This window comes from Girardinichthys multiradiatus, chromosome 15 (genome assembly GCF_021462225.1).
Source record: "Girardinichthys multiradiatus isolate DD_20200921_A chromosome 15, DD_fGirMul_XY1, whole genome shotgun sequence".
NCBI lineage: Eukaryota > Metazoa > Chordata > Actinopteri > Cyprinodontiformes > Goodeidae > Girardinichthys > Girardinichthys multiradiatus.
Window position 1 is genome coordinate 16896268 of NC_061808.1, and position 26977 is coordinate 16923244.

Sequence of the window (26977 nt, forward strand, 5' to 3'; positions counted from 1 at the left end):
TAACTATAATGGATATGATCAAATAAAGATTTACACGTTTTTCTTTAGGCACTGCAAAATAATATAGGAGATTCTTTTGCAGATCATGATATGCTTTACTTTATTCAAAACATTTCTGGACCTTTCTTGTGGGGGAACTGATCTTAAGTATTTTTTCAGCAGTATTTTTTGATTACCAGTTTTTTGACCTGCCTTTTTTGATATTCATCAACTGAATGTGGTGTGATTCTTTTTTTTTTGATGCATTTATTGAGTTGGGGGAAATAATTTAGATTAACTTTCTGATCACTGATCAGATCCAAGCATCCTCTTCATGAGACTGTTGTACAAGAACAGAGTGTTTTCAGTCAGAGACTTCTTCAGATCTGCTGTAAGACAGACCGCTACAGGAGATCCTTCATGCCCACAGCCATCAGCATCTACAACGGCTCTTTGAATATACCTGCATAATATGAGCAACAACAACATTTAATTTCCCTTAGGGATTATTAAAGTACTTTTGAATTGAATTGAGTTAATCAATGATTGGCCTATTTAGATCTCTTATGGATTAATTGGTACATGTCTAATTATAAAAAGGCATGGATTTGATTCCTAAATTATGTGTACTGTATATCAGCTTTGACTCCTTACCTCAATCACAGGTAAGGAGCCACCCTGTGTGAGCTGGAAGTGTGAAACCTTAAGAGGCATAAAGTGGAACTCATCTGGGCTAGCGTGCCATGCCTTGAATTAGTTTAACATCTACCATTCTAAAGGGTGAAACACATTAATGGTGTCTGACATGTCAAAACCACCACTCTGCAACACACTCCCCTTTCAGTTCTGTTTTGCTTTCATTTGTCACCGCTAAGGAAAAAACTACCCACATCTGAAGTCCAGCGATCTGTCCTGTGTCGATGTACTTCAACACAACCCATCCTTTGTGTAACCATGGCGAGAATTGGCAAGCATCAAATGACGCACTGTGGTATCTTCCATGTGTTCGCATCGACCATCTGTAATTGATTCATAGTAAAATCAAGTCGCAAAAGCAAGTTAACTTTTATGGCACTGTTAGGAAATCGCTCTAGTGGCTCAGATGTAACAGAAGCACATTGGCTTCTTACTAACTCTTTGCTTCCCCCTTATTGTCTGAGTCCATTCAGAAAACTCACAGATACTGCCAAAAGGCACTAAAATGCAGTGTGGAAGTGTTTTGTGAAAGCAGCTTTGGTAAGCTCTTAGTTGTAGGCCAGTGATTAGTGTGTTTGATAACACCAGGAGGACTCTAGTACCTCCCCATTCTCAACTGTAAAGTGATAAGAGGGCAGCAGACAAGTAAGTCTTACTGACTGTGACAGATAACATAAAACTGTGCTTAGACTAGAGAATGCAGCTGCCATGGATTTCATCTTTTTTTTACTAGTTTATTTTGTCCTTGCAAAAAACACGCTTTAGTCCCACTTAATGCTGAATGAAGGAGCTGGACCTTGAAATGTACAAACTGATAAGGACAATACACCAGAGAGGGCGCTGCTACATTTCTGAAGAATTTGGATTTTCTTCCAGTCAGAGTGTTGATTGTAGCCATAAATAGAGACAAACAGCAAACCCAAGAAAGGAAAATAACCAAGGAGTTTCCTTTTACTCTGCACCATTGTCACCTTTTCTGCTGCCTTTAGAGACAAAACATGTTTGCACAATATGTGTGTGTAGATGACCTCTACTTTGACTTCACTGTGATCTTCTGGATTTTAAATTTACACCACTCAGTCTCCATCTAAATATGATAAATCAAATCAAACAGACACCTTCAGTAGCTGTCTACCACAGTGTCCTCTCAATCTCCTGTCAGTACTTGTGTAAAGTGTAGGAATTGGCAAAATGCTGGCTGGACCACAATTTTGCAAAATGTCAGACTAAAGTTAACAACTGAAGTTTTAATGTAGGCAATCCTTCAATGTTCTGGTAAAAAGAGAATCCATTAAGTCTTATTTTGCCCCCATTGCTCTGCAAAGGATTATTCTTCCCTCCCATCCTATCACTTTAACATTCAGTGAATATAAGTGTGCCACTTGTCTATGCAATGGGATTTTTAAGGAAGGCTTTCAGAATTAGGAAGTGTATTGGAAATGGAGCCAGAGTGAAGTTCATAAACAGTCATAAGACACAAGTAAACTAAAGCCTGCAGCGGAACCTTTGATCCCTTATTGAAGTCATTACATTGACATGTTATTTTTTAGCCTGCTACTTTAGTGCCACTTATTGCATTCAGGAGTGTTACAGTAAACAACTGTGTTCATTAGCTTACGAAGATTATCATGAATTTTATTTCAAATCTGTTGGAAGTATGACTATCTTACAATTTGCAGTCCCCCTGTTTGCTGACATGTAACATATGTACAACTGATCTGATGGGGCTGCTTAACATGTTTCTAAAAGGGTATAAAAAAGATATGGAGTACGAGAATGCACTTTTTCTTAGCTGAGCACCACTGGATCTGACCTGACCAAACCGTCTCTTAGTTTCATCCCACTGCTCTGGCCGTACCAACCGGTATCGCCTTAGGACTCCTCACAGCAAGGGCACCTTGGCTGGCCATCAGTGTACTGCTCTGCTGGAGCTTTAATTCCCACAACTATCACTTATGCACAGATCCAGAGCTATGGTGAGAGTGCACTCATACTTAAACAGGTGCCCTGTGAGAGGTTTGCACACCTGCCCTGGGTGCTGTCTAATTGGTCCTGTTCATCCCACAAATTCAATGCGCTTCACTTCTTGTTCTTCTTCCTCACTTATCAAACCCCTCAATGTCTGCCAAGCTGAAGTCCCTCAAAGTGCTGCGAATGCCTGGTGACTCCCACAAGTCACCAGGAGGCAATTCATTTTTTTTTCTCTTCTGCCCAGCTCATGTTTGGGCATCAGCAAATGCTTATTCTTCAATGACTCTGCTGGGCATCTGGGACAAAAAGTCTTGATACTAAGCAGAGTCATTTAAAAATGGGTATTTGCAGATACCTATTTCCAGTCCAATGCTTTATCAGAATCAATGCTATGTGTATCAAACGAGGCTGAACAGAAAAATAATGAAATTACTAACATTGACATTGACAAAATGTTAAATATACGGCTGTGATTTTGGCAAGTGTAACTGCAAATAAGCTGTTTTCTTTTTTGTGAAATATTTATTCCTGCCTCCTTATTCTGGTTGTTTATCGTATTGCAGCTCCACCTGTTTTCCGAGAGTGCACACATAATCCGAATCTGTAACCCTGGGTTGATTTTAAAACTGGATCTATTGTCACACCCTTTTACAATTGCAATTAGCTTTTTTTATTGCAAAAATGGAAATCAATTTATACTGTAGCAAAATCAAATGATAAGTGGGAGTGATTTGCTAACTGCACTGGAAACCCTCAGTAATTTATCCAATTCTCCATTGTACAATATACATGTTTCTTAATACTTTGAAAGAACCGTTAAAGTGACCAGGTTTTACTTTATGCACGTTGGTTTATTGACTGAAGTGCCTTGGACCTTTAACTCTATCCTTTTTGGAAATGTGTTTGTTTTGTTACAAAGGTGTGTAGTTTTCTTGTTTGCAATGATGGGGTTAACGACAGTGTTAGGTTTTTGTGCCTGTCCTTCACATGTGTACAAACACCAAGGCAGTTTGTGTAATAGAATTTCCCTCACAGGCCAAACAAGCACAGCTGCAGAGTGCAAGCGTGCAGACATTTATTATTGAGCAGCAGGCATTCATTATTCATACCGGTGGGTTTCTCTGTGCTCAGCAGATAAACCTCTTTGAGTGTGTTTGTTCATCAGACACTTTACTCATTAATGTTCCCACACAGATGCCCATGAATATTTAGGTGGGCTTGTTCATCTAGTGTGGGATAAAGCATGATTGCTAAATGAATGTTTAAAGTGATCCAATCTTCTTACAAAATACAGTGTGGTCTGTGTCCAACCATTCTGTCAATACTAATATAAAGAATGGGTAGTAGAAAAGTCATAGTATTGAGTAACAGTGACTTCTTTCAGGCTACTGATAGAAAGATTTAGGCTCTGTTTGTTTTTGTGAGTAGCTGGTAAAAAGGAGATAGCACTGGTTTTATGGGTTCTTTTCCCTTTGAAAAAAGTAGTAAGATTGTTCTTTACAATGACCTAAACAGATGTGGTGACGGTTTTAGAATAATGATTACGTACTTTTATATGCCTTGACACGAGTTTCTCCTCAAACAGCTAAGCTAGTTAGCATAGCTGTCTCAGACCAACCAGACCTCAGCAGTGCTGCAGGTGTATTTTTAGGCCAGTGTGCACTCTGTTTATGTTTTTGTGTGAGTATGATGTGTCTGCACATGTATTTTAATGGGTGATATCCTGCAAAGTGTCATCACACCCCCCTAAGGTGTGTCAAGTGGTACAAAATGTTAATTGGTAGGAAGAAAACGCAGGTTTATGCTATGATATGCTCTACCAGCATGCTCTGCTGTGGCTGGTGGTTCGGGAGATTGTGTTGGGAAATGAGGGTTGATATTTGAGTGTTTGTTGGTGGGATGTGGAGATTATTTTTGCAATTCTAGGTCTAGCTTTGAGGAGAAACTCTGCCACTTCTATTGTGTTTTCTGTGTGTGAAAATGTGTATTGTCTTTGTTGGATTTTAACTGGGCTGTTACAGCCATTTTTGTCTTATTTTTTGTCATTCTGCTCTAGATTTGCTGTTACACTTTTGGGATCATTGTATCAAAAGGATACAGTTTTGACCAAGATTCTTTGGCATACTGAGGAGTTCAAGGTAAACTCAATGACTAAATGAAGGCAAAGTAAACAGGTCCCCTCTGCTGCAGAACAAGCCTGAATCAGCAGCCCCCCACCCCCATGCTTGACAATGGGTATGAGGTGTTTGTGCTGATATGCATGTGCTCGGTTTCTGATAGGTCTGCGTGATATCAGGAAATGTGTAATTGCGATGGTATTGCTGAAAATGTCAATGTGGGTTAATCATAACTGACATCCTATCAGCTTCTCCCATTGATAGTTATCTGCATCACAGTGTCCATTCCCTACAGCCTGGCTTGTTAGCCAGCTAATATAAGCTTTTTACATATACAGCCTTACTATATAAAAAATAACAAAAAGAGATATTCTGCACAATAAACATGTTTCCTGAAAAACCTAACTCAAAATATGGAATAAACAGGATGAATTCTCCCACCACTTTGTACATCTATTAAAGCTTTTAAATTGATCTGCGGTTTTTGCTGACACTGACTGTAAACTTATCTTTTTATTTGTGACTGAAGTAGATTTCCAAATTTGTGAGTTTTCTAAAAAATACTAAGATGAAAAACTTGCAAAAATGTGTAAATCATTGTCACGGGTACATGAAACCACTGACTCTGACGTTAAACAGTGGTTGTCAACACTGTCACCTGTGTTCTCTCACGCTCCATGGAATAAAATCAAAATACCAATAATTAAATGTTGGACTACATGAATGCAACTCTAATAATATTTATTTTTAGCAGCAGCATTGTAATAGTTGCATTTCCATTTCTAATAAAAAAGCAATTTGATCATGTTAAACATTTCTGTTGAAACTTTTTATGTGATATGGTGAAACTGTGTCTTTTAACAAAGTTGTCTTACCTAGAGAATCTCATACTGGCCCACGACAACTTGAAATGTGGTATTCTATAAAATATTTCAATGGTCTTCTTGTTTATTTAGATGCAACACTGCAAATCTAAATTGTTCAGGCATATTTGCTTAAAAAGGAGAGGCTTTCTTTTGCTAACCCCTCTGAACAAGCTTTAATTTATCAGTCTTTTTTTCCCAATTTTCCTGTCATGAATTATAACATTTAACATGCTGATTCTTGTAGCTCCTGTTTTTTTTTTTTTTTTTCTGAGCATTGGGGTGAAATCACTACATTGAATGTGCTCCATCGTGAATAATCGTTCTCCCTGTGGAATGATGGACTTAAAAAAAAATCAGAAATGGCCTTTTAACCCCTCACAGAATTATTTGATTACTTTTCTGGTCTCTGTCCTGCTTGGCATTTTTTTAATACACAGTTTTACATTTCAGACTAGCTAACTGCCAAAACCTATGCTTTTTAAGAGGTAATCACACTTGATGATTAAGTCGAGTGCTTTAATTTGTAACACCAAACTGCTGAGTTTCCTTCTGTAACTAAGCAGTAAGGGTGTATTGGGATTTCCCCATGACTCTGTCAGTCATGGATTTTATTTTTTCAAATTCATGAGGGTACAGAGACCATTTTTCTAGGCATAAGCTTGGCAACGTTTATACAATTAACTGTAAGCTACTTAAAACTTTAATTAAAGTCTATGAAGCTTTGGAGTAACCTTTAGATATTAAATCAAGTGAGAATTAGGGCAGTTCAATATAATCAGATGTCAATTTAAAGCCCCAGAAATCACCTCCTGCTGGTAATCAACTACAGCTCAGGCTTAATTCACTATGTACTGGCCGCACTTTTCATACCCAGAGCCTACGTTAAGTTTTTATGTGTGCAGTCCCTGGTTTTGCAAGCTTCTCCTTTTTAATGAATTGTAAAATAATTAGATCTTGAGGGAGAAATTATTCCTCCCTCACATTTGAAATTCTGGCAAACAGTGAGCACAATTGTTGGGTTATCAGGTTTGGAGACTTGCAAACTTGTCAGTTTTATAAACAATAACAGTTGACCTGCAAAGTGAGTATATTTATAAATAGGAAAACATTTTATTCCATTTGAGTATCACCAGTTGCAATGAGAGAAAAAAATATTTAGACTAAAGTGAAATCTTGTCCAACTGATGAACATTGTACATTTTTATGTGTAAAATGAGCTGTTTTTACCCAGCTCTGCAAATCTGTGACTCAAACCACCTGCCTGTTGAGTTTGCCAGCTTGTCTGCCTCTGCCATTGGCTATAGCGGCTTTGCCAGTTTCTCTGATTAGATGTCTGTGTTTTTTCATGGTTTAGAAAATAATTCAAGTACACAGATGTAGTTGGATGTTTCCAGAAGCACAGAACCAATCCCAAAATATTTAGGCACGTTTGACATACTGTGAAGGACAATCTCCAAGGTGGAAGATCACGACAGATTTTAGAAGCTGGGCTATGAATTTATTTTCCCATTTTCACTTTAGTTTTAGCCTTTAAGCAACATGCACTGAATGTGTGCATGTATAATTCATGGTTTTTGATGCACATGTAGGCTTTTTGCAACAATATTTGACCCTTTTTGGGCCATAGATATCTGTTTTTAAAGCTACTTTTATAGAGGTTATGCAACACTATGGGTAGAGCTTTTAAAGGTCTGAAAAGGCATCATGTTGAGTTTTTTTCCCCAAAAATACAACTGAGAATGTAAGATGAGTGAAAATATGTGTATTGTATTCCAGATTGAAGGATGTGGAATAAAATATATTTTAGTCTGTATCACTTACACCACTGTAAGCTAGAACAAACTGTCCCATAACAGTCTATGGAGGTAGGAAGCATGAAATAAATAAATGTCTACATAGCTTTAATTAATTTGACTAAGCATCACTTGTCACCTTTATAGGTTAATCATGTTGAATATCAAAAATATGAAAATAAAATAATATTTAAGGCAAAAACTGGCTAAAAAGTATTTGATACGTCTTTATCATACTGTTATGCCTTTTATCTGGTAATTAAGTGTTAAACAAAATAGATTTATTTAAGAAACACTAAGAACACATAAGAAACACAAAAGTTTTGAGACTTGACTTTGACTCAGGAGAAAAGACTTGAGACTTGGCTTGGGTTTGCCTACAAAGATTTGAGACATGACTTGGACTTTCCCCCAAATAGACCTGATTTGGACTTGCCCCCCAAATACTTGAGACTTGAACTTGTCACTCTAAGACTTAAGACCTGCTTCTCAAAGACCTCAGACCTGTCCAGGACTTGCCCCCACAGAGATTCAGGAATCCCTTTGCAAACATCTATGTGATGGATCTTGGAGAAGCCTTTTATTCAGTTTAGGAGTTTGTAGTCAGAACCAGATATTTTATTTCTGCCCCATATTAGTTTCAGCTTCACTGTAATACAGCCAGAAACAGTTTTTGTTCAGGGTATAAATAGCGTATCAAATAAAGATTTGATTTCACAAAGCAGAGGCTATCCGATTTCATAAGATTTCAACTTCCATTATTATTATTTATTATTTCTGCATTAATGTATTTTTTGTTGTTTTGTTTCTATTTTTTGCCAGATCAATGGGGTCAGAAACTAATGGCAAACATATACCGTAAATTCGGGACTACAGAGCGCACTTGATTAAAAGCCGCATGCTCTAATTTTAGAAAGAAAACCAATTTTGTACTTGTAGAGGCCGCACCGGATGTTAAGCCGCAGGTGTCCCACGATGTAATATGATTTACACAGAAAGATATTACAAGTGAGGAATTTTTTACTTTTAACTTAATCCGTATGGTAATATAAAGAAATGCATTTCGCAAATGCTTTTTTTCAAACAGTGGCTAACACGGCTACCTTTTTAAATGAACGTGAACAACGTTCCAATATCTCCTAACTGACATACACTGCAGGCTACCAGGTCAAATGTCATTGATCACTTTCTTCATCTTCTTCCCGTGCACTGAAACATCAAAGTCCTGTTCTTCAGTGTCCGAATTGAACGGCCTCAGGATCTCGTCACTCACTTCAGCCTCTTCGTTGACGCTCTCACTTGAGCGCACCAGGTCCCCTTAATCACGCAGCAGTCCAGCCTTTCAAAACCCGTTGGTGATTTTCCATGTTGATGAGGGTGAATATAAATGTCTGATTTACAATACCGGTAATTGAATTGTGAAAGTGCTCTTGATTTATTGCACAAGTTCATTGGACCTCTTTGAACTACTCATCAATTTAATTGGTCTACTGTTACCAGGCAAAATGTTTTTGGCGGCATGAAAAAAAAACTTGCATTAGCCGCACCGTTGTATACACCGCAGTGTTCAAAGTGTGTGAAAAAAGTAGCGGCTTATAATCTGGAATTTACGGTACTTAAAAACTTGTTTCAGTGTTAGAAAGGTGTTTTTTGTATTGTTGCAAGTATTGTCAAAGTTTTCTTGTTAGTTTTTTATATCCTTACAAAAAAGCAAATGCAAAACAAACAAAAAGCTCTGTTGGCCATCTTGATAAAAGGCTTTTGACCTCCACCATATTGCAAGGTCTGCAATTGCATTGTGTGTGAGTAAATATTCTATTAGGATTCATTAAAGCCTCTTGTTTGACATATTGTCCTGAGTGCAATGATCCACACCACTTAAGCCCCCCCGCTCTTTTCTGGCACACGCCGTCCGTCACCCTGCTTTGTGCCTGCACGCAATAGACAAGCAATCCCTGATTTATCCTTTATTTGCATTCTGTCATTGTGTTCTTTCCACTCACTGTCTTAGTTCTGATGCTTGACTCCAAGCGCAGCCCACTATTTTCTTCCCACACCTGCCGCTCTTACCTTTTGTTTTTCTTCCAAACCTCATTCTTGCCTATGAGTCTTTTGGGATGATATAAAGTGACCAATGACATCCCACTGCAGCCGTTGCCATGGTGATTTGTGACAATGGGAAGCACCACCCAAGATGAATGGGCCATAAAAGTAGTAACAGAACAGCAAGGGGTGTGCAGAAAAGAAAGGAGCTAGGCTAGCCCATACACTGGATGGGGGAAGAAAAATTAAATAAGATGGAAAATCTCCGGTATGTTAAATAATTTATGGTTACTAATTATTCAACTCTTATTCAGGCACTTGAGATAGTCTCCTTTTTGTTTTACTTGCATATTTGCATTTAAATAGAGTGCTCTGCTGCTTTATTCAAACAAATGGAAAAAAATAAATAAATAAACGGCATATATCATGCAAAATCTACTTTTTTTATCTTTTAAATAAATTTTTTGTGTACTTGGAGTCTGTAGGAGTGCAGAAAGTTAAATTTAGTTTCTCCAGGTGCTGCAACAATATCCTTTATGTTCTATTTGGGTCATATTTTTCAATCCGTTCAGTTTTCATTATTTTCTGTGATGTTTTTTGAACTGTTATATCACAGTTTGTGCTGCGGAACGGCTAAACAAACGTCATGGACGTCTGGCTGACCAATGAGCATATCCGCCATATTTGTTTCTCACTGTGATTTTGTAGTCCAAGCTTAAGTATCCCGATGCTGCAAGGAGATTAGTCTTAATGTTCGGTTGTTGGGTGTATTAACCCACACAATTCATTACCCCGTCCCCCATCATCAGAACCTGTTCGAAGTTTGTTCGTTCGTCGTCTTCCGCTTATCCAGGACCGGGTCGCGGGGGCAGCAGACTCAGCAGAGACGCCCAGACGTCCCTCTCTCCAGACACCTCCTCCAGCTCCTCCAGGGGGAGCCCTGTTCGAAGTATCGGGTAAAATTTTATTTTTCATGGAAATGTTCTCACATCAGTGAAGAAATTCGTATTTGTGGGAAGAAAGACTTCATCTGATTAAGGGGTCAGTTCTTTCAGTCCATGGAATCGATGGACACAGCAAAGCAGTAAGCTGCAAATAATACTAAAATGACAACAAACTTTGTTTTATACATGAATTTATTGTGTGTTGATATGACGTCTTGGAAAACGTTTTGCTAGAAGTAGCATTGTCCCTTCTGCATATGTTACTTCTGTGTGCTCGACTTTAGCTCCTTGAGGATATCACCAAACTGCATGGAATGCTCTTTGACCTGGAGGGGGGCAGGGTGTGAAGTGCCTCAATAAGAGACTGCACCTAAACAAGTTGTTCTCAGACGCACCTCAGAGCAGGGGTAAAAGAGGGATCTCTGGAGCTACAATAGCAAGGAATTCACACCAAAGCATTGCAGTTCCACTTTGTATAGACCACAACTGAATGATATATGTGTGAAGAGGAAGGATTTAAAAGCACGGTATGTTCCCTTTTTAAGGACAAAAATGAGAATTTTCAGCAACGTTTGAACAAGTTGCAGACGAGAGAGTGCGAGGACTGAGTCACTCCCAATATAAGATCCATTACAGTAATCTAAGCAGAACAAAAAAAAGCTCTAATTTGACTGTCCAGTTTAAATTCCCTGTCTAACTTAAAAACCCAAATCATTAACACATGGCTTAAAACTTGGATCTTCAACTCTAGTCCTGGTGAGCTACTTTCCTGCAGATCAAATTAATTCCTCTTAAGAACTTGATGACGTGGTGAGGAAGTACAGTCATTTGATTCAGGTGTGTTGGAGCAGGGATGCATCGAAAAGTTGCAGTAGAGTAGCTCACCATTACTGGAATTGGAGACAACCTGGTTTAAAATATGCTGTCACAGAATCCAGCAGAAAATCAAATGAAACAAAAGGTTGATAACAATTGTAACATTGCATATAAAGTAAAAACATAGTTTGGTGGGGGTACAATAAACATTTTACATTGCAATGACCAATAAAAATCATGTCTTCTGATGCAATTTTCTTCAAAGGTTCACTGAGGTGTATTTTTTTAGGATAGGTTCTACCTTCCTGTATTCTTTTCAAAGTATTAGTCCAAGTATAAAAGTATGAGACCACTTTGCTTGGTTATTTTTAATTCACTTTTGTAAGTCTAAATGGATTTGTGTTTTGTGGCGCTCTTCCATAAGAAACTACATCATTCTTCCTGTGAGAATACAGCCGTCACATGCCATCCTATCAAACCTTGGTTTTTAAATCTCTGTGGACATGGGTGCTTGTATGTCTGAGGCTGTAAACACTGAACATCCTCGCTGTGACAGAAAGTTAAAGAGAGAGGCTTTTCTTTCGTAACTTCTTCACAATGTACCAACACATGACAGTGAAACGACTTTGCTCGCATGTGATGAGCCCATCCAACAAGTTCGCACCTGTACTTTAAAAAAGTACATTAGGATAAGTTATTATCACTTTTAGAGACATTTCTCAGTGGTTTCCTTCTTTGTTGCTGTCCTTGGTCTGGTGATTTATTTCCATCTACCTCTGTTTAGGTTTTGGCATCATAATCATTAAGTCCTTGCAACCCCTATTTATCTGTTTTTTGATAGTGGTTAAATACAAGCCTAGTTTTATGTCATTATGGCCCAGTGCGTAGGAAGGTTTAATTTATTGAGAGATTAGACGGTAGAAAAGCCTTGAGCATAGTGGATAATAACAAAGACAATAAATACACATTTGCAAACTGGCCAGTTTGCAAGCCTAGCTAAGACATGCATATACAGGGGTTGGACAATGAAACTGAAACACCTGGTTTTAGACCACAATAATTTATTAGTATTTTGTAGGGCCTCCTTTTACGGCCAATACAGCGTCAATTCATCTTGGGAATGACATATACAAGTTCTGCACAGTGGTCAGAGGGATTTTAAGCCATTCTTCTTGCAGGATAGTGGCCAGGTCACTACGTGATACTGGTGGAGGAAAACGTTTCCTGACTCGCTTCTCCAAAACATCCCAAAGTGGCTCAATAATATTTAGATCTGGTGACTGTGCAGGCCATGGGAGATGTTCAACTTCACTTTCATGTTCATCAAACCAATCTTTAACCAGTCTTGCTGTGTGTATTGGTGCATTGTCATCCTGATACACGGCACCGCCTTCAGGATACAATGTTTGAACCATTGGATGCACATGGTCCTCCAGAATGGTTCGGTAGTCCTTGGCAGTGACATGCCCATCTAGCACAAGTATTGGGCCAAGGGAATGCCATGATATGGCAGCCCAAACCATCACTGATCCACCCCCATGCTTCACTCTGGGCATGCAACAGTCTGGGTGGTACGCTTCTTTGGGGCTTCTCCACACCGTAACTCTCCCAGATGTGGGGAAAACAGTAAAGGTGGACTCATCAGAGAACAATACATGTTTCACATTGTCCACAGCCCAAGATTTGCGCTCCTTGCACCATTGAAACCGACGTTTGGCATTGGCATGAGTGACCAAAGGTTGGGCTATAGCAGCCCGGCCGTGTATATTGACCCTGTGGAGCTCCCGACGGACAGTTCTGGTGGAAACAGGAGAGTTGAGGTGCACATTTAATTCTGCCATGATTTGGGCAGCCGTGGTTTTATGTTTTTTGGATACAATCCGGGTTAGCACCCAAACATCCCTTTCAGACAGCTTCCTCTTGCGTCCACAGTTAATCCTGTTGGATGTGGTTCGTCCTTCTTGGTGGTATGCTGACATTACCCTGGATACCGTGGCTCTTGATACATCACAAAGACTTGCTGTCTTGGTCACAGATGTGCCAGCAAGACGTGCACCAACAATTTGTCCTCTTTTGAACTCTGGTATGTCACCCATAATGTTGTGTGCATTTCAATATTTTGAGCAAAACTGTGCTCTTACCCAGCTAATTGAACCTTCACACTCTGCTCTTACTGGTGCAATGTGCAATCAATGAAGACTGGCTACCAGGCTGGTCCAATTTAGCCATGAAACCTCCCACACTAAAATGACAGGTGTTTCAGTTTCATTGTCCAACCCCTGTAGTTATGATTGAATGATTTATTTGGGTTTCCATCTTTGCAATGGTTTTAAAAGATGAAAATGAGGTAATAACAAATTCTCCTTGCTGTTTTAATGGACCAAATTAGGATTGAGGCTGTTTATATTATATATTTCAGTTTTTTTTATTTTGTCTATATATAATGTAATGTAACACACACCTACCAAAAAGTTTCACTTTTGTCTCATCAGTCCACAAAATATTTCCCCAAAAAACTTTATCTGCATTGTTTATGGCAAATGTGAGACAGTCCAGTGTGCTATTGTTGGTCAACAGTGTTTTTTGCCTTTCAACCCTATACTGTCTCTTGGTGATCATGAAACAAAATGGTAGGACGCAAAGTTTTAGTGGTTTAGAAACATTTTGAACTTCGGTATTCTGTGATATTGGAAATTGGCCCCTGTCTAATGCTATTTTGTTATCAATGTTGAGGTTTTACTTATTAAAATCAGGAAAATATCTTTAATGAGCTTTAGCACCTCAGTCACAGAAAAAAGAGACCAGGGTTGGCGTTATGAACAGTTGGAGTCCACCTTGCTGGCCAAATATATTCTTAATATGCAGAGCGTGAAGCAATAAAACTTGAAATTTAATAATCCTAAATAGTCCTGTGCAACTCTTATGTTATGGTTATAATACAGTATATTTTGCAGCTTTATTTCTGAATTATGTGTGACAGTAATAGGTGCTGTGTCTACTTGTAATGGTTGTAAAACACTTCCCGTTTCAACACAATCTTAGAGAGGTGCATGTTGTCACCGATGGCCCCCGTTTAGGATGCCTCTAGGATGAGTCATCTCGGCACAGTCACTGTCCTATTGCCAGGCAGCTTCCGAGAATAGCCTTTTCCTGCCCTACATTTCTGAGGATACGGTCAATAATCATGATGCTCGGTGGAGGAGACGCCGCTAAAAATACAGCATAATATTAAAAGCACCGGACATTAATTAAACTTTTAATCAATGCTTTAGCGAAACCATGATCACTGTCGAGGCCAAGCAGTCAGTCTACATCAGAGCACCTGATCTTCACATCATTTCAGATGCCTGTTCTAATTTAACGCAAGCCAACCACAGGGAAACAGTGTTGTTAGCAGAATTAACTGCAGTTGTCACAAGGGGAGTAATTTTGGTGGATGATGTGTGGCTCTCCCTCTGTCCAGGTCTATCTTTTCACCTTTGCTCCAGCAATTATCCTTGTGTTCTTATCTTCAAGCACATTGTTTCATACTTCTGGCATTTCATTTGCAATCATGCGGTATATCAAAATAGTTTATTATGCTGGTATGACCACTTTACAACTGAATGGGACATTTCAGTGGCAGATGGAACAGTCAAAGATATAATGGATTGTGGTTGGGATGTAGCAGTTGTCAGTATTATCACAGTTTTGATGAAATTATTAAAACGTGTTGAAAATTTACAAAAAATCTTATTATAGGGTTATAATTATTGTACCAGTGGGTTGTAGAAGTGGTAGTTTTACTCAGTTTTTCTGCAACCTAAACATTATTATGGATGTTTTTAATAGTAGTAGTTGTAGTATTAGTTGGATCATAATTGTCTTTCACCACCCCAGCCTGTCTTCAAATATACAATAAAGTTGTGTCATGTGAATGAGACTTAAATGGATGCTTAGCAAACACTATATTTTATAACATTTCAAAGAAAACCTGTTCATGTCACTCCGATGTGTTCTGATTTCGCTGATTTTTAAGTAAGAACCCAGCGCACAATTATTTGAGGACAATGAGGTCACAACCCTTAATTTACACAAATCAGTAAGCGTTAAGCGCAGTACACCGGTTTGTTTTTGGTGTATGTCCATGTCCATGCTATATTGTTGCACACATGCCTGACATAGTTACTGTAACATTTTTTTTTTTTAAGAGATGAAGACTTTTCTGGAAATGTAGTCATGTTTATGGGTTATGGTGTTTAAGGATTTAAACAAAACAAAAATTGTTTAGTAACAAAAAAGATTTATCACGTAGACAAGGTCTAAAAACATTGCGGTAGATATTTTGCTCACTGTTAACCTATTGTGCATGCATAGAGAAACTGGCTCTAGCCCAAGGGCGCTCATCCTCCCCAATCCCGACCTGTTTACAGTGTCTAACAACTGCTGCATTTCAAATAACTAAATATGTAACTTTCTATAAGTTGTGTCATATTATTCACGCAGCCAGCATTAACATCATTTAAAAATAAAGTTGGCAAAATTAGGAGTTGGCTTTTAATAAATGGGAGCTGCCCAGCAAGTGCCTGGTGGTTGAGTGTTGGCTCTTGGGGCTCAGCTGGCTCAGCCCAAAGAAGCTACTGGAAGTCCGCTCCAATTGGGCCTACAGCCTGTGGAGAGGAATGTCAGAGATCAGGTGCCGTGCAAGCTGAAGGGGAGGCAAGGGCGAGAGCCTTGGAGTGCTAATTCCCAGCAGCATAATATGGCTTTGGGGACAAGGAATGTCACTTAGCTGGAGGGTATGGTTGAGCAGTACCAGCTGGACTCACCTCTTTGCACAGTTTGGTATCCCCTCTCCTTAAGAGGGGCTGGACTCTCATAATTCAGAGTTGCCCAGAGTTGTTATTGGTGACACCAGGGACTCGATCCCGGATAAGCAGAAAAGGAAGGATGGATGGATGGATGGATGGGTGGGTGGATGGATGGATGGATGGGTGGGTGGGTGGCTGGATGGATGGATGGGTGGGTGGGTGGGTGGATGTAGTTCTAACCATAGAAGATTTTATCATGAAAATCATTAAAACCAATAACCTTGCTGTGGTGCCACAATTCTGCCATTTCTTCTTTAGGCAGTAATACATCAACAATTATCTGATGGATTGCGATAACATTTTGTGCATATTTGTAGTTAATGTGTTAGGGATTAATAATTGTGATGAGCTGTACAGATATACCAACAGCAGTAACATATAGCTACATATTTTGATTCAGCCATAGATTTATGACTATACGTAGTCCATAAACTAAACTCAAGTGAACTTGTTAAAATTGTTATGCATGGCATGCTTTTTTACTGATCAAGACTGTCTAGATAACAATAGTACCAGCATCATATTGTGCCGGTCTAATTTCTGTACAGATACATTTGTTTTGCACCTCTGTTTTTCCTTCTTTTGTGTTCTTGCAAAGGAAGAGAATTGATTCTGGAAACCTTGCAATGCAACTAAATGTAGTTAGCATGGCTGAGTGCACAGAGTGCATTGATATGTTAAACAGGTTGCATACATACAAAAAAGCACAAGATTGAGTCAATTCAGTAAAGCAACTTGTATATTTGCAGTGTGTAAACATATTCATTTGAAATATTTTACTATGGTGCGTGATTTCTTATAGAAAATAATTCTTGCTTTGTTTAAATGAAACTTGGGTTTTTGCAAAATCAATGCATGGATTTTATGCACTAATGAAATTTACCCCATCTCTTTCTCATCGCCCTCCTCCATCTTTCTCCTGTAGGTAGTGTCGTCGCAGCAAAAGGATGCCACTGGTTAAGCGCACCATCGAGCCTAGGCACCTGTGCCACACGGTACTGCCTAGGAACATCAAGAACGAGCTGGAGTGTGTGACCAACATCTCCTTGGCCAACGTCATCCGCCAGCTCAGCAGTCTCAGTCAGTGACACGAGTACTTGGAAAACACGCATATTCTTATATTTACAAAAATCGATTCATCATAAAGCTGGATTCCTGAAAATCTCCTAATGTGGTGATCCATAAACATGGATTCAGAAAATTCATAGGAAAGACACGAGCAAAACAATCTACCAAAGACATTACAAAATGAGCTCCTAAAAATCAAACAAGTTTATAACCATGTACATGAACTTTAGTAAGCACCCTGTTTCTCATTACACTTACAGTTAATTAAAATATTTGACCATTGCTATGAAAAGATTCATGATTCATAATCCTGGACAGCTTGTTTGGGGAGTGATATGTCCCGGGGTCTTTGGTCTCTGGGTCCATGGCTGGATCTGCTCGGGCGTAGACAGCTGCCGGCGGGGCCTGTGGGCTCGTCGCTGCAGCTTCCTGGGGCTTCTACAGTGTGGCTGCTGGGTGGCTCCCCTGGGACTCTCCCCCGCTCTTCTCCCTCAGGGGGTTGTGGTAGTCCCGGCGATAGTTCTCCTGGGGTTCCTGTGCTCTGGGGGGCCTTTGGATGTATGTGGCATGGATCTCCTCTGTATCTGTCCCGGGTCCAGGGGGGCAGGTCTGTGGCTCCTCACACTCGTTATTGCAAATTTGTATGGAGAAACCTTGTATACACATGCGCGGTCACACTCAGACCCACAGGTGTTTAGATTCAGGTGTTAAGATATACACAAATGTTCTATATTGAGCCACATTTACCACTAAATACATCTTGCATTCATTAGTACCGTGCATTTTATGGTAAAAAATCTGTTATTATGAATGTTGAGAGCAATTCTGAGCACTACTCTGCTGGACGGGACACTGTTTAAAAAATAATAATAATAATAATAATCCTGGACAGCACAGAACAATGAGATAATAACTGAAGTCTATTAAAGCCTTATGTGTTATAACAAGATAAAATAGCAGTGTGTTATGTTTAATCTAGAAAATAATAAATTCTAACTTCTGTTTTAAAAAGTAGAGGATATTTAACTGCCCCTTATGTGTTATAACAAGATAAAATAGCAGTGTGTTATGTTTAATCTAGAAAATAATAAATTCTAACTTCTGTTTTAAAAAGTAGAGGATATTTAACTGCCCCAGCCTAAAATTCCTTAGAATATGTGTTGTAGAAATGCATTTCCAATGAAACACAACACAGTAAATCCTCTTGTTGGTCATCAGTTTGTTTTGCTTTGTAAAAACTAGAGAAACAATTTGGCAAACTCTATTTTATTTCAAAAAGGACACATGGTTGAGTACAACATTCAACACAAATGCAAATGAATACATTACTGCTTACAGCCCATGTCTCTAAAGATTTGCTCTAAAAATGACAAAATATTCCACAGCCTTCTTACTTCTTCACAAATTACATCAAGTAGTACAACTGTAATAGCTTGGTGTAATGACTACATTCAATCTTATTTTAAAACAGAAAAACTTTATTTACCCGCTCATGGAACCAAAAGTGGAAAATTGTTTGAACAGCAAAATTTGAGCAGTAAATCCCAAACATACTTCTCACTTTGCAAATGTAATTACTTAGATTGTTATTAATGTTGTTGGGAGTGATTTTTATCACATTTCTGCCTGCATATGTTAGAAACAATAAAATTTTGCCCATCCCTTGGTAATATTCCCATGTCTGAATTTTACATGCAAAGAAGAATGAATGAGGAGCTGGTACCTTAATACATCACGTTCAATGATTAATGATCTGCCATATTAAAAATAGTTAAATGAGCATTTATAACATTATACAAACACAAGTTAACACTAGCTTATTAAAAACCAATGAAAAGGGAGTAAAATATCACCAAAGTGAAATTTCAGCATCATAAGCCCAGTATGGTAAAAGTGAGCAAAACCCTTTTTGTCTGTTGACATCTATCTTTTTTTGTTTGATAAAATAAGTTTTCAAACTAAAATATCGTACTTGTCAGATAAAAATTACAACTGTAATTATTTTAAAAATGTTTTGTTGAAATCAGTTCTCTTATTTAGGAAGTTTGTCTTTCGTCCGTCACTTTTTCACACTGCTCAGACACATGCGGTTGAGTACAGCTCACTTCTCTTCAGTGAACCCATGCAATACTTTTATAACAGCGCTATGCCAAACATGAGAAGTCAGTAGAAGATTGGAGCTTAGAGTTTAAATGGCACAGTTGGTTGATGAATTGGTTTTCTTCTGGAGATGTGGCACCATTGAAACAAAAGGTCACAACTAATGGAGTAACTTCAGTTCTAATATACAGAGGCTGAAGAAGTGCACTTAGTACAGGAAGGTCTATAATTTGGAGAGCAGACACTTGGATGCACACTGTGGTATAACAAACCAGTCTATATTGCTTCGCTCCAAACATTAGAAGCCGGCCTGCTCTACTACAGAAACCCCCAGTCATCACTTTGTTTCTTCAAATCTCAATAAATGTAATCTCTAAAGCTATAAAGGCTGAGGCAGAGAGCTGCATGGCTTGCTTTGATTGTGTTTGACAAAAGCATTTGAGTTGTAGACTATCAAGGTCTCCAGAGTCAGTTGATGGGAACAATAACTGACAGTTACATTCAAGTAGAAATTTTCCACAAAAGCAAAATGATTGCTTTAAACAACAGAGTAAATGTTAGATATCACTTTTGACACCTAGCAGTTGCCTCACACTTGCAGACACTAAAACACTGTTCATACCTTTCAGATGAATGTTTCTAAATTGTGAAAACATAAAATTAATTCTTTTGATCTTGGGTTTTTGCAGGTAAATATGCAGAGGACCTTTTTGGGGAGCTGTTCAATGAAGCCCACTCCTTCTCTTTCCGGGTTAACTCCTTGCAGGAGAGGGTGGACCGACTTTCAATCAGCGTCACACAACTAGACCCCAAAGAAGAAGAATGTGAGTTTCTAACCAATGCTAATTTTTCAAATTTTTTTAAACTTCAGAGTATTTTATTTGGATTGTATGTGATATACCAATACAATGTAGGGCATGCATTTGCATTTAGTCCTGAGTCGATGCAGTGTTGCTGTAAATCTTTTGGGGTAGGTCTCTACTATCCTTGTACAGGTCCTTCTCAAAATATTAGCATATTGTGATAAAGTTAATTATTTTTCCATAATGTAATGATGAAAATTTAACATTCATATATTTTAGATTCATTGCACACTAACTGAAATATTTCAGATCTTTTATTGTCTTAATACGGATGATTTTGGCATACAGCTCATGAAAACCCAAAATTCCTATCTCACATAATTATCATATTTCATCCGACCAATAAAAGAAAAGTGTTTTTAATACAAAAAACGTCAACCTTCAAATAATCATGTACAGTTATGCACTCAATACTTGGTCGGAATCCCTTGGCAGAAATGACTGCTTCAATGCGGCGTGGCATGGAGGCAATCAACCTGTGGCACTGCTGAGGTCTTATGGAGGCCCGGGATGCTTCGATAGCGGCCTTTAGCTAATCCAGAGTGTTGGGTCTTGAGTCTCTCAACGTTCTCTTCACAATATCCCACAGATTCTCTATGGGGTTCAGGTCAGGAGAGTTGGCAGGCCAATTGAGCACAGTGATACCATGGTCAGTAAACCATTTACCAGTGGTTTTGGCACTGTGAGCAGGTGCCAGGTTGTGCTGAAAAATGAAATCTTCATCTCCATAAAGCTTTTCAGCAGATGGAAGCATGAAGTGCTCCAAAATCTCCTGATAGCTAGCTGCATTGACCCTGCCCTTGATAAAACACAGTGGACCAACACCAGCAGCTGACACGGCACCCCAGACCATCACTGACTGTGGGTACTTGACACTGGACTTGTGGCATTTTGGCAATTCCTTCTCCCCAGTCTTCCTCCAGACTCTGGCACCTTGATTTCCGAATGACATGCAGAATTTGCTTTCATCCAAAAAAAGTACTTTGGACCACTGAGCAACAGTCCAGTGCTGCTTCTCTGTAGCCCAGGTCAGGCGCTTCTGCCACTGTTTCTGGTTCAAAAGTGGCTTGACCTGGGGAATGCGGCACCTGTAGCCCATTTCCTGCACACGCCTGTGCACGGTGGCTCTGGATGTTTCTACTCCAGACTCAGTCCACTGCTTCCGCAGGTCCCCCAAGGTCTGGAATCGGCCCTTCTCCACAATCTTCCTCAGGGTCCGGTCACCTCTTCTCGTTGTGCTGTGTTTTCTGCCACACTTTTTCCTTCCCACAGACTTCCCACTGAGGTGCCTTGATACAGCACTCTGGGAACAGCCTATTCGTTCAGAAATTTCTTTCTGTGTCTTACCCTCTTGCTTGAGGGTGTCAATAGTGGCCTTCTGGACAGCAGTCAGGTCGGCAGTCTTACCCATGATTGGGGTTTTGAGTGATGAACCAGGCTGGGAGTTTTAAAGGTCTGAAGACTCTTTTGCAGGTGTTTAGAGTTAACTCGTTGATTCAGATGATTAGGTTCATAGCTCGTTTAGAGACCCTTTTAATGATATGCTAATTTTGTGAGATAGGAATTTTGGGTTTTCATGAGTTGTATGCCAAAATCATTCGTATTAAGACAATAAAAGACCTGAGATATTTCAGTTAGTGTTCAATGAATCTAAAATATATGAATGTTAAATTTTCATCATGACATTATGGAAAATAATGAACTTTATCACAATATGCTAATATTTTGAGAAGGACCTGTATATCCAAATGAAATTGAAATTTTTGCTCTTTGCAACATTGTTCAAGCCTATCACATTAGAAGGGGAGTTTCTGTCTAGATCAACCTTCAAGACTCCCAGTTATTTTAGGTCTGGACATTGAGTGGACCATTTTAACACATGAAAATGCTTTGATCTTAACCATTCTATTGTAGCTCAAGTTATATGTTTAGGTTCCTCCAAAATGTTTTCCTCCACGATTCCCCTCTATTTAGCACATCCATTTGTGAAAAAATCTCATTCCAATGGTATGATGCTACCACCACTATGTTCCTCAGTGGTGATACATTAATATTTTTCATTCTCACACGACGCTTTTGATGCGGACCAAAAAGCTCAGTTATGGTCTCATCTGACCACAGCAACTTCTTCCACATGTCTGATGTCTCCCATACATGGCTTTTTCAAACTTTAGCTGGAGCTTCTTATAGCTTTCTTTTACCACTCTTTCATAAAGACCAAATTTATGGAGTGGACATCTAATAGTTGTCCTGTCCACAGATTTTCACTGTGCTGTGGATCTCTGCAGCTCCTCCAAAGTTACCATGATCTTGGATTGCTTCTTTGATTATTATTCTCTTTCCCCAGCCCCAGTCATTTAGGTGAATGTCCGTCACTTGATAGATCTGCAGTTGCCCCATGCTGTTTTCATTCCAGTTTGGGATATTATAACCTATCCCTGCTTTAAACGTTAAACTACAAAACCTTCTCTTTTACCTGTCTGCTGTATTCCTTGGTCTTGCTGATCCTGTTTGAGCACTAATGTTGTCTACCAAACCTCTGAGGTTTTCATAGAACAGCTGCATTTAGGCTCAAGTGAAATTCTCAACAGGGTAGACTATTTAAATCGGATATGTTAAAAGAATATGTTGCACCACATTTTATTTATGGGTATCAAAGGAAGGGGATCTGAATAGAAATGCATGCCACACACTTCATTTTTAGAACGTTTTGAAACCTATGTATCGTTGTCCTTCCACTTAATGATGCTTGTAGTGTAACTGAAATCCAGTTATTACCCTTTAAAGTTGTTTTTTATTGTGCCACAGTGTAAGAAAAGTTCACAATTATGAATACCTTTGAAAGACTGTTCTTTTCTTCTCTTCTTTTATTTAAAAACCTTTCTTCAGTTTCATTTAAATCAAACTAACAGAATTAGAAGAAAGAAAACAATTACTGAAAATGTCCTTGTATTAACTTTTCTACAATATTGCCCAAATCTGAGTTTTAACAGCTCTTACTGAAGGAACAAGTAACTACGAGATTGTGCCATTTTTAAGTCACAATAGTTATAAAACCTTTGCTCCAGTTGGAAACATAGCTTTCGAGTTTCTGTTTGACTCGCTGCTCATTTACTTGATAAATGTGTTTTCCTTGTGTGAAGAGGATCTTTGGGATCCTTGTTGTGAGCAATAAAAAAAAAATGCAATAATCTGTGTCCTCTGTCAAGTAAGCCAGGTTATCCTGAGAGAGTAGAGGCAGAACGACAGGATAGAGTATCGGGTAGAGTCTGCAGATGTTGTACAGTATAAAACACGGGGAGAATCACAGCAGTGTAATACCACGCTCTAAGGCACTGTATCGATTTCCCATGCGCCCGCAGTGTGTTTAAGGCTTTGTACAATGCTACTTTAACTGCTTCCTTGTCACTGACAGACAGTAAAATGCTCTCTGGTTATGGCCTTTTGAATGCAACCACAGGGTTTGGTACCCATTTTTCATTAATCAGTGAACTGTTTGAGATTTTGCACATGTATATGTTTGGACATTATTGCCTGTATGCTTACTGTATTTTCTTTCTTCTCTCTCGCCCATTCATGTATTCAGCTTAAACCAGATATTTACATACACTGGAAAAAAAGACACTAAACAAATGTTTGTACTTTAAAATAAACCAAACTGAACCATTCCTGTTTAAGATCAGTTAGTGTTGACAAAATTATTTCTGCTTCCTAAATGTCAGAATAATTGGAGAGAATCTATCATTTTCTTACAAGTCAGAAGTTTACTACTAAGGTGGATATGGCTTTAAACAATTTGGGAAGGCTCAGATGGTGATGTCATCATACTGTTCAGGAAGAGACTGGTTCTGTGTCCCAGAGGTAAACGAGTTTTGGTGCGAAATTTTCATATCAACCCCAGAACAAAAGCAAAAGACTTTGTGAAGTAGCTGGCTGAAGGGATAAAGACTTGCATTTTTGGTCTGGTATATTGAAAGTAAAACTGAAGTTGTAGGTCCCAATGGCCATTGTGCATTTGGAGGAAAAAGAGGGGAAACCTGCAAGCCTAAGAACAGCATTCCATATTTGAAGTACAGGGTTGGCAGTATCATTTTGTGGTGGTGTTTTGCTGCAGGAACCGGTGCACTTGACACAATTCAAACATAAACTCAATAAACTTAAAAATGTATTATTGAAAAGTTCATTTTAGGGCTGCAACTAACTATTATTTTCTTATCGATTAATCTGTCGACGATTTTTCCAATTAATCGATTTAATAATCGGATAGTAAAAGGTGCGAAATGGGAGATTTCTTTTACAGAATTTGAACTGGGTGAAGCTAAAACTATGCCACTTGATGAGGTCTGGATAAAGCATATTTGCAGACTAAGAAGGTTTTTCATCTTAAATGCAAAATATATTAGTTTTTTGTACAATATTGGCCTAATTACTGCTCTGAGTAGGTTGTTCTTTCAGCAAATGGCATGTTTTGTGTCTATATACACCAGTTAACAATTATTCAAATACCAAATTAGTTGAAGATTATTTCAATATTATTCTATTAGTCACAATTAATCCTATTAATTGTTTCAGCCCCAGTTCATTTTTTATTTCATGAACTACGTAAACACATTACAGAGAATAATTACACAAAGAGAAAACATTTTTTTATAAACAAATGTGGGCTTATAGAAAAGTACAGTATATTTAATATATGCTTAAAGGATATTTTCAAAAATGCTTTTAATCTGAGAAATGAGTCTCATCGGATTGCATTTTCTGATTTATTGAATATGAATGTAGATGGTATCAACAGTGGCAAATAGACATGTATTCAAACACCCCAATACATGTTTTTAAAGTGGTCACAAGGTTTGCTGCACATTTTAGTTTGGGAAAGGCCCTGCTTACAATAAGATATTTGGGCAACAATGTGCTTGTTCGTTTTAATATGAGGCCACAGTGCTTTGGCAGATTTGTGCAGTTTCAAAAATTTTATTTTAGTCTTGTGTCTGCATCTGTGCATGTGGTCAATGTCTTTATCTGCCTTCATAAATAAACCTAACTATTCCTCCCTGTTTGTCTGATGTCTTGGCTTGACAGACCATGGATAAGGATCAGCTCAGTTGCAGTTTAAGTGAGTGGTGGCAGCAGTGGGGGTTTTGGAGGGGGGTCAGAGGGAGGAAAGTAAGGAAGATGGAAGGTTTGAGGGAAGGGTGCTTAATACAGGGCACTGCAGCAAAAGCAGTGAAGTGTAAAAGGAATGTACTGCAGAATTTTCAGGATCTTGCTGAAATGGCCTCATCTGCTGCTCAGAAAATCTGCTGACATTATTTTCATGGCCCAATGAAAAAGTCTTTAAAATGGGAAAACTCGCACTTCTTCCTCTATTGCTGTTGTTCATTAGGGTTTGTTAAAGCCGAGTGACAATACAGCAATGTAGCTCCAGAGGATTGAATTTCACTCAAAGCATCTGTGGGAGGGATTCATCAGAGGGGTTGTTTCCCGTAAGTGCCACCCCGCATCTCTCATCTCGACCCTTTCTTTGTCCTCATGTTGTCAGAGTGGATGCTCTTACTTTAAGACTTGCCTTGTGTATGTCTGTGTGGCTTTTGTGTTTGCCATGAGTGGAGGCGTGAAAGAGAAGGGGAAAGGAGTGCAAGCAGGAATGGGGCCATGGAGGGAAGAAGATGGGAGGATGGGGTCAGGTATAGGATGGACCTGACTGGAGAACGTAATGGCCGTCTTGCAGATGAACAGGCCACCCACAAAAGTTTTACAAGGTTTTCTGCAGCTGCAAAACCTTGAGTGGATTAAAAGTGCTGGTAAATTACAAAACAAAATATTACCTGTTGTGACTTGAGTTCACTTTCATTTTAAAGGTATATTATGTAGAATATCAGCAATTGGTAGCTGCAAAAGCGTTAGTTCCCACCATTCAGAATGGAGGAGATTGGTTTATTATCCTTATAACCCGTTAGCCTTTTTTTTTGCACCTTATAACTAAGTTTACTGGGGCGTTTTAAAGCTCCTGCTACTTGGTGCTTTTTTTGCTCAATAGGGACGGGCATGTAAGGTAGTCACATCAAAGCCTGAAAAATGCAGTTTCTATTTCAATTTGACATAGTAGCATCACACATTTTGACACATTTATGTGGGGCATGTAGGGTGGAATTTATCTTTACTTGAAATTCTATATCTTAAAAGGCTTAATTAGCAACACAACATATGAATAGTGGTGTCATCTTATCCAACTCTGCTTTGTTAACTTATCCAGAAACACACATCAAACACATAGATTAAACAATATTTTCCACCATCTTCACTGTTGTTGGTGGTGAATGTCTCTTGCAGTGACATTGATGCGTTGGATGTCGACCGGCTTTTGTGCTTTCACACCACTTTCATCGGATCACCGGATTAATAAATGCTGTGAAAGAAAAAATGCAGGTCCAGATTAACAAGCTCCTCTAATAAAATACTTAGATGTCCAAAACTGTGTTAAATATGTTCTCTAAATCACTTTGTGTTAAATAAATAGGACTAAGAAGTGGCTCAAGTCTTCCCAGTTATTCCCAGCTGAAAACATGTCTAAATTTGAGCTAATGAACAATATGCTTTTACAGTTTTTACTGTTTTTCTACCGTTTCCTGCTTAAATACATGCTCATCAAGGCGCTTTACTCTTTGCCAAATTTACAGTAATTTCAAAATAGATTTTTATTCTACTCCTAATTATAGAAAAGACCATGAATCGTCATTAATACATTATTTTTGGTTAAAGATTTCTGATTTTGATACACTGAATAACATTATTTTTGAAGGATATTAATCAAGAGATTGGAATTAAAAAAAAAACATGTCACAATATTTGATTATGAAATAACTGATGA

The 26977-nt window shown here is 38.6% G+C and overlaps 1 protein-coding gene across 4 annotated transcripts in view; it reads left to right on the forward strand.

The window, feature by feature from the left end:
- Window positions 1-26977, forward strand: part of wasf1 (WASP family member 1) — a 74030-nt gene that overhangs the window by 13067 nt on the left and 33986 nt on the right. For all 4 annotated transcript variants that reach the window (XR_007041823.1, XM_047388415.1, XM_047388416.1 and 1 more), the window contains exons 2-3: window positions 17001-17155; window positions 19933-20067. Coding sequence is in view for 3 of the 4 variants with exons in the window: in XM_047388415.1 (XP_047244371.1) it covers window positions 17023-17155; window positions 19933-20067 (268 nt within the window). In the remaining variant the exon portion in view is untranslated. The remainder of the gene's footprint in view (window positions 1-17000; window positions 17156-19932; window positions 20068-26977) is intronic.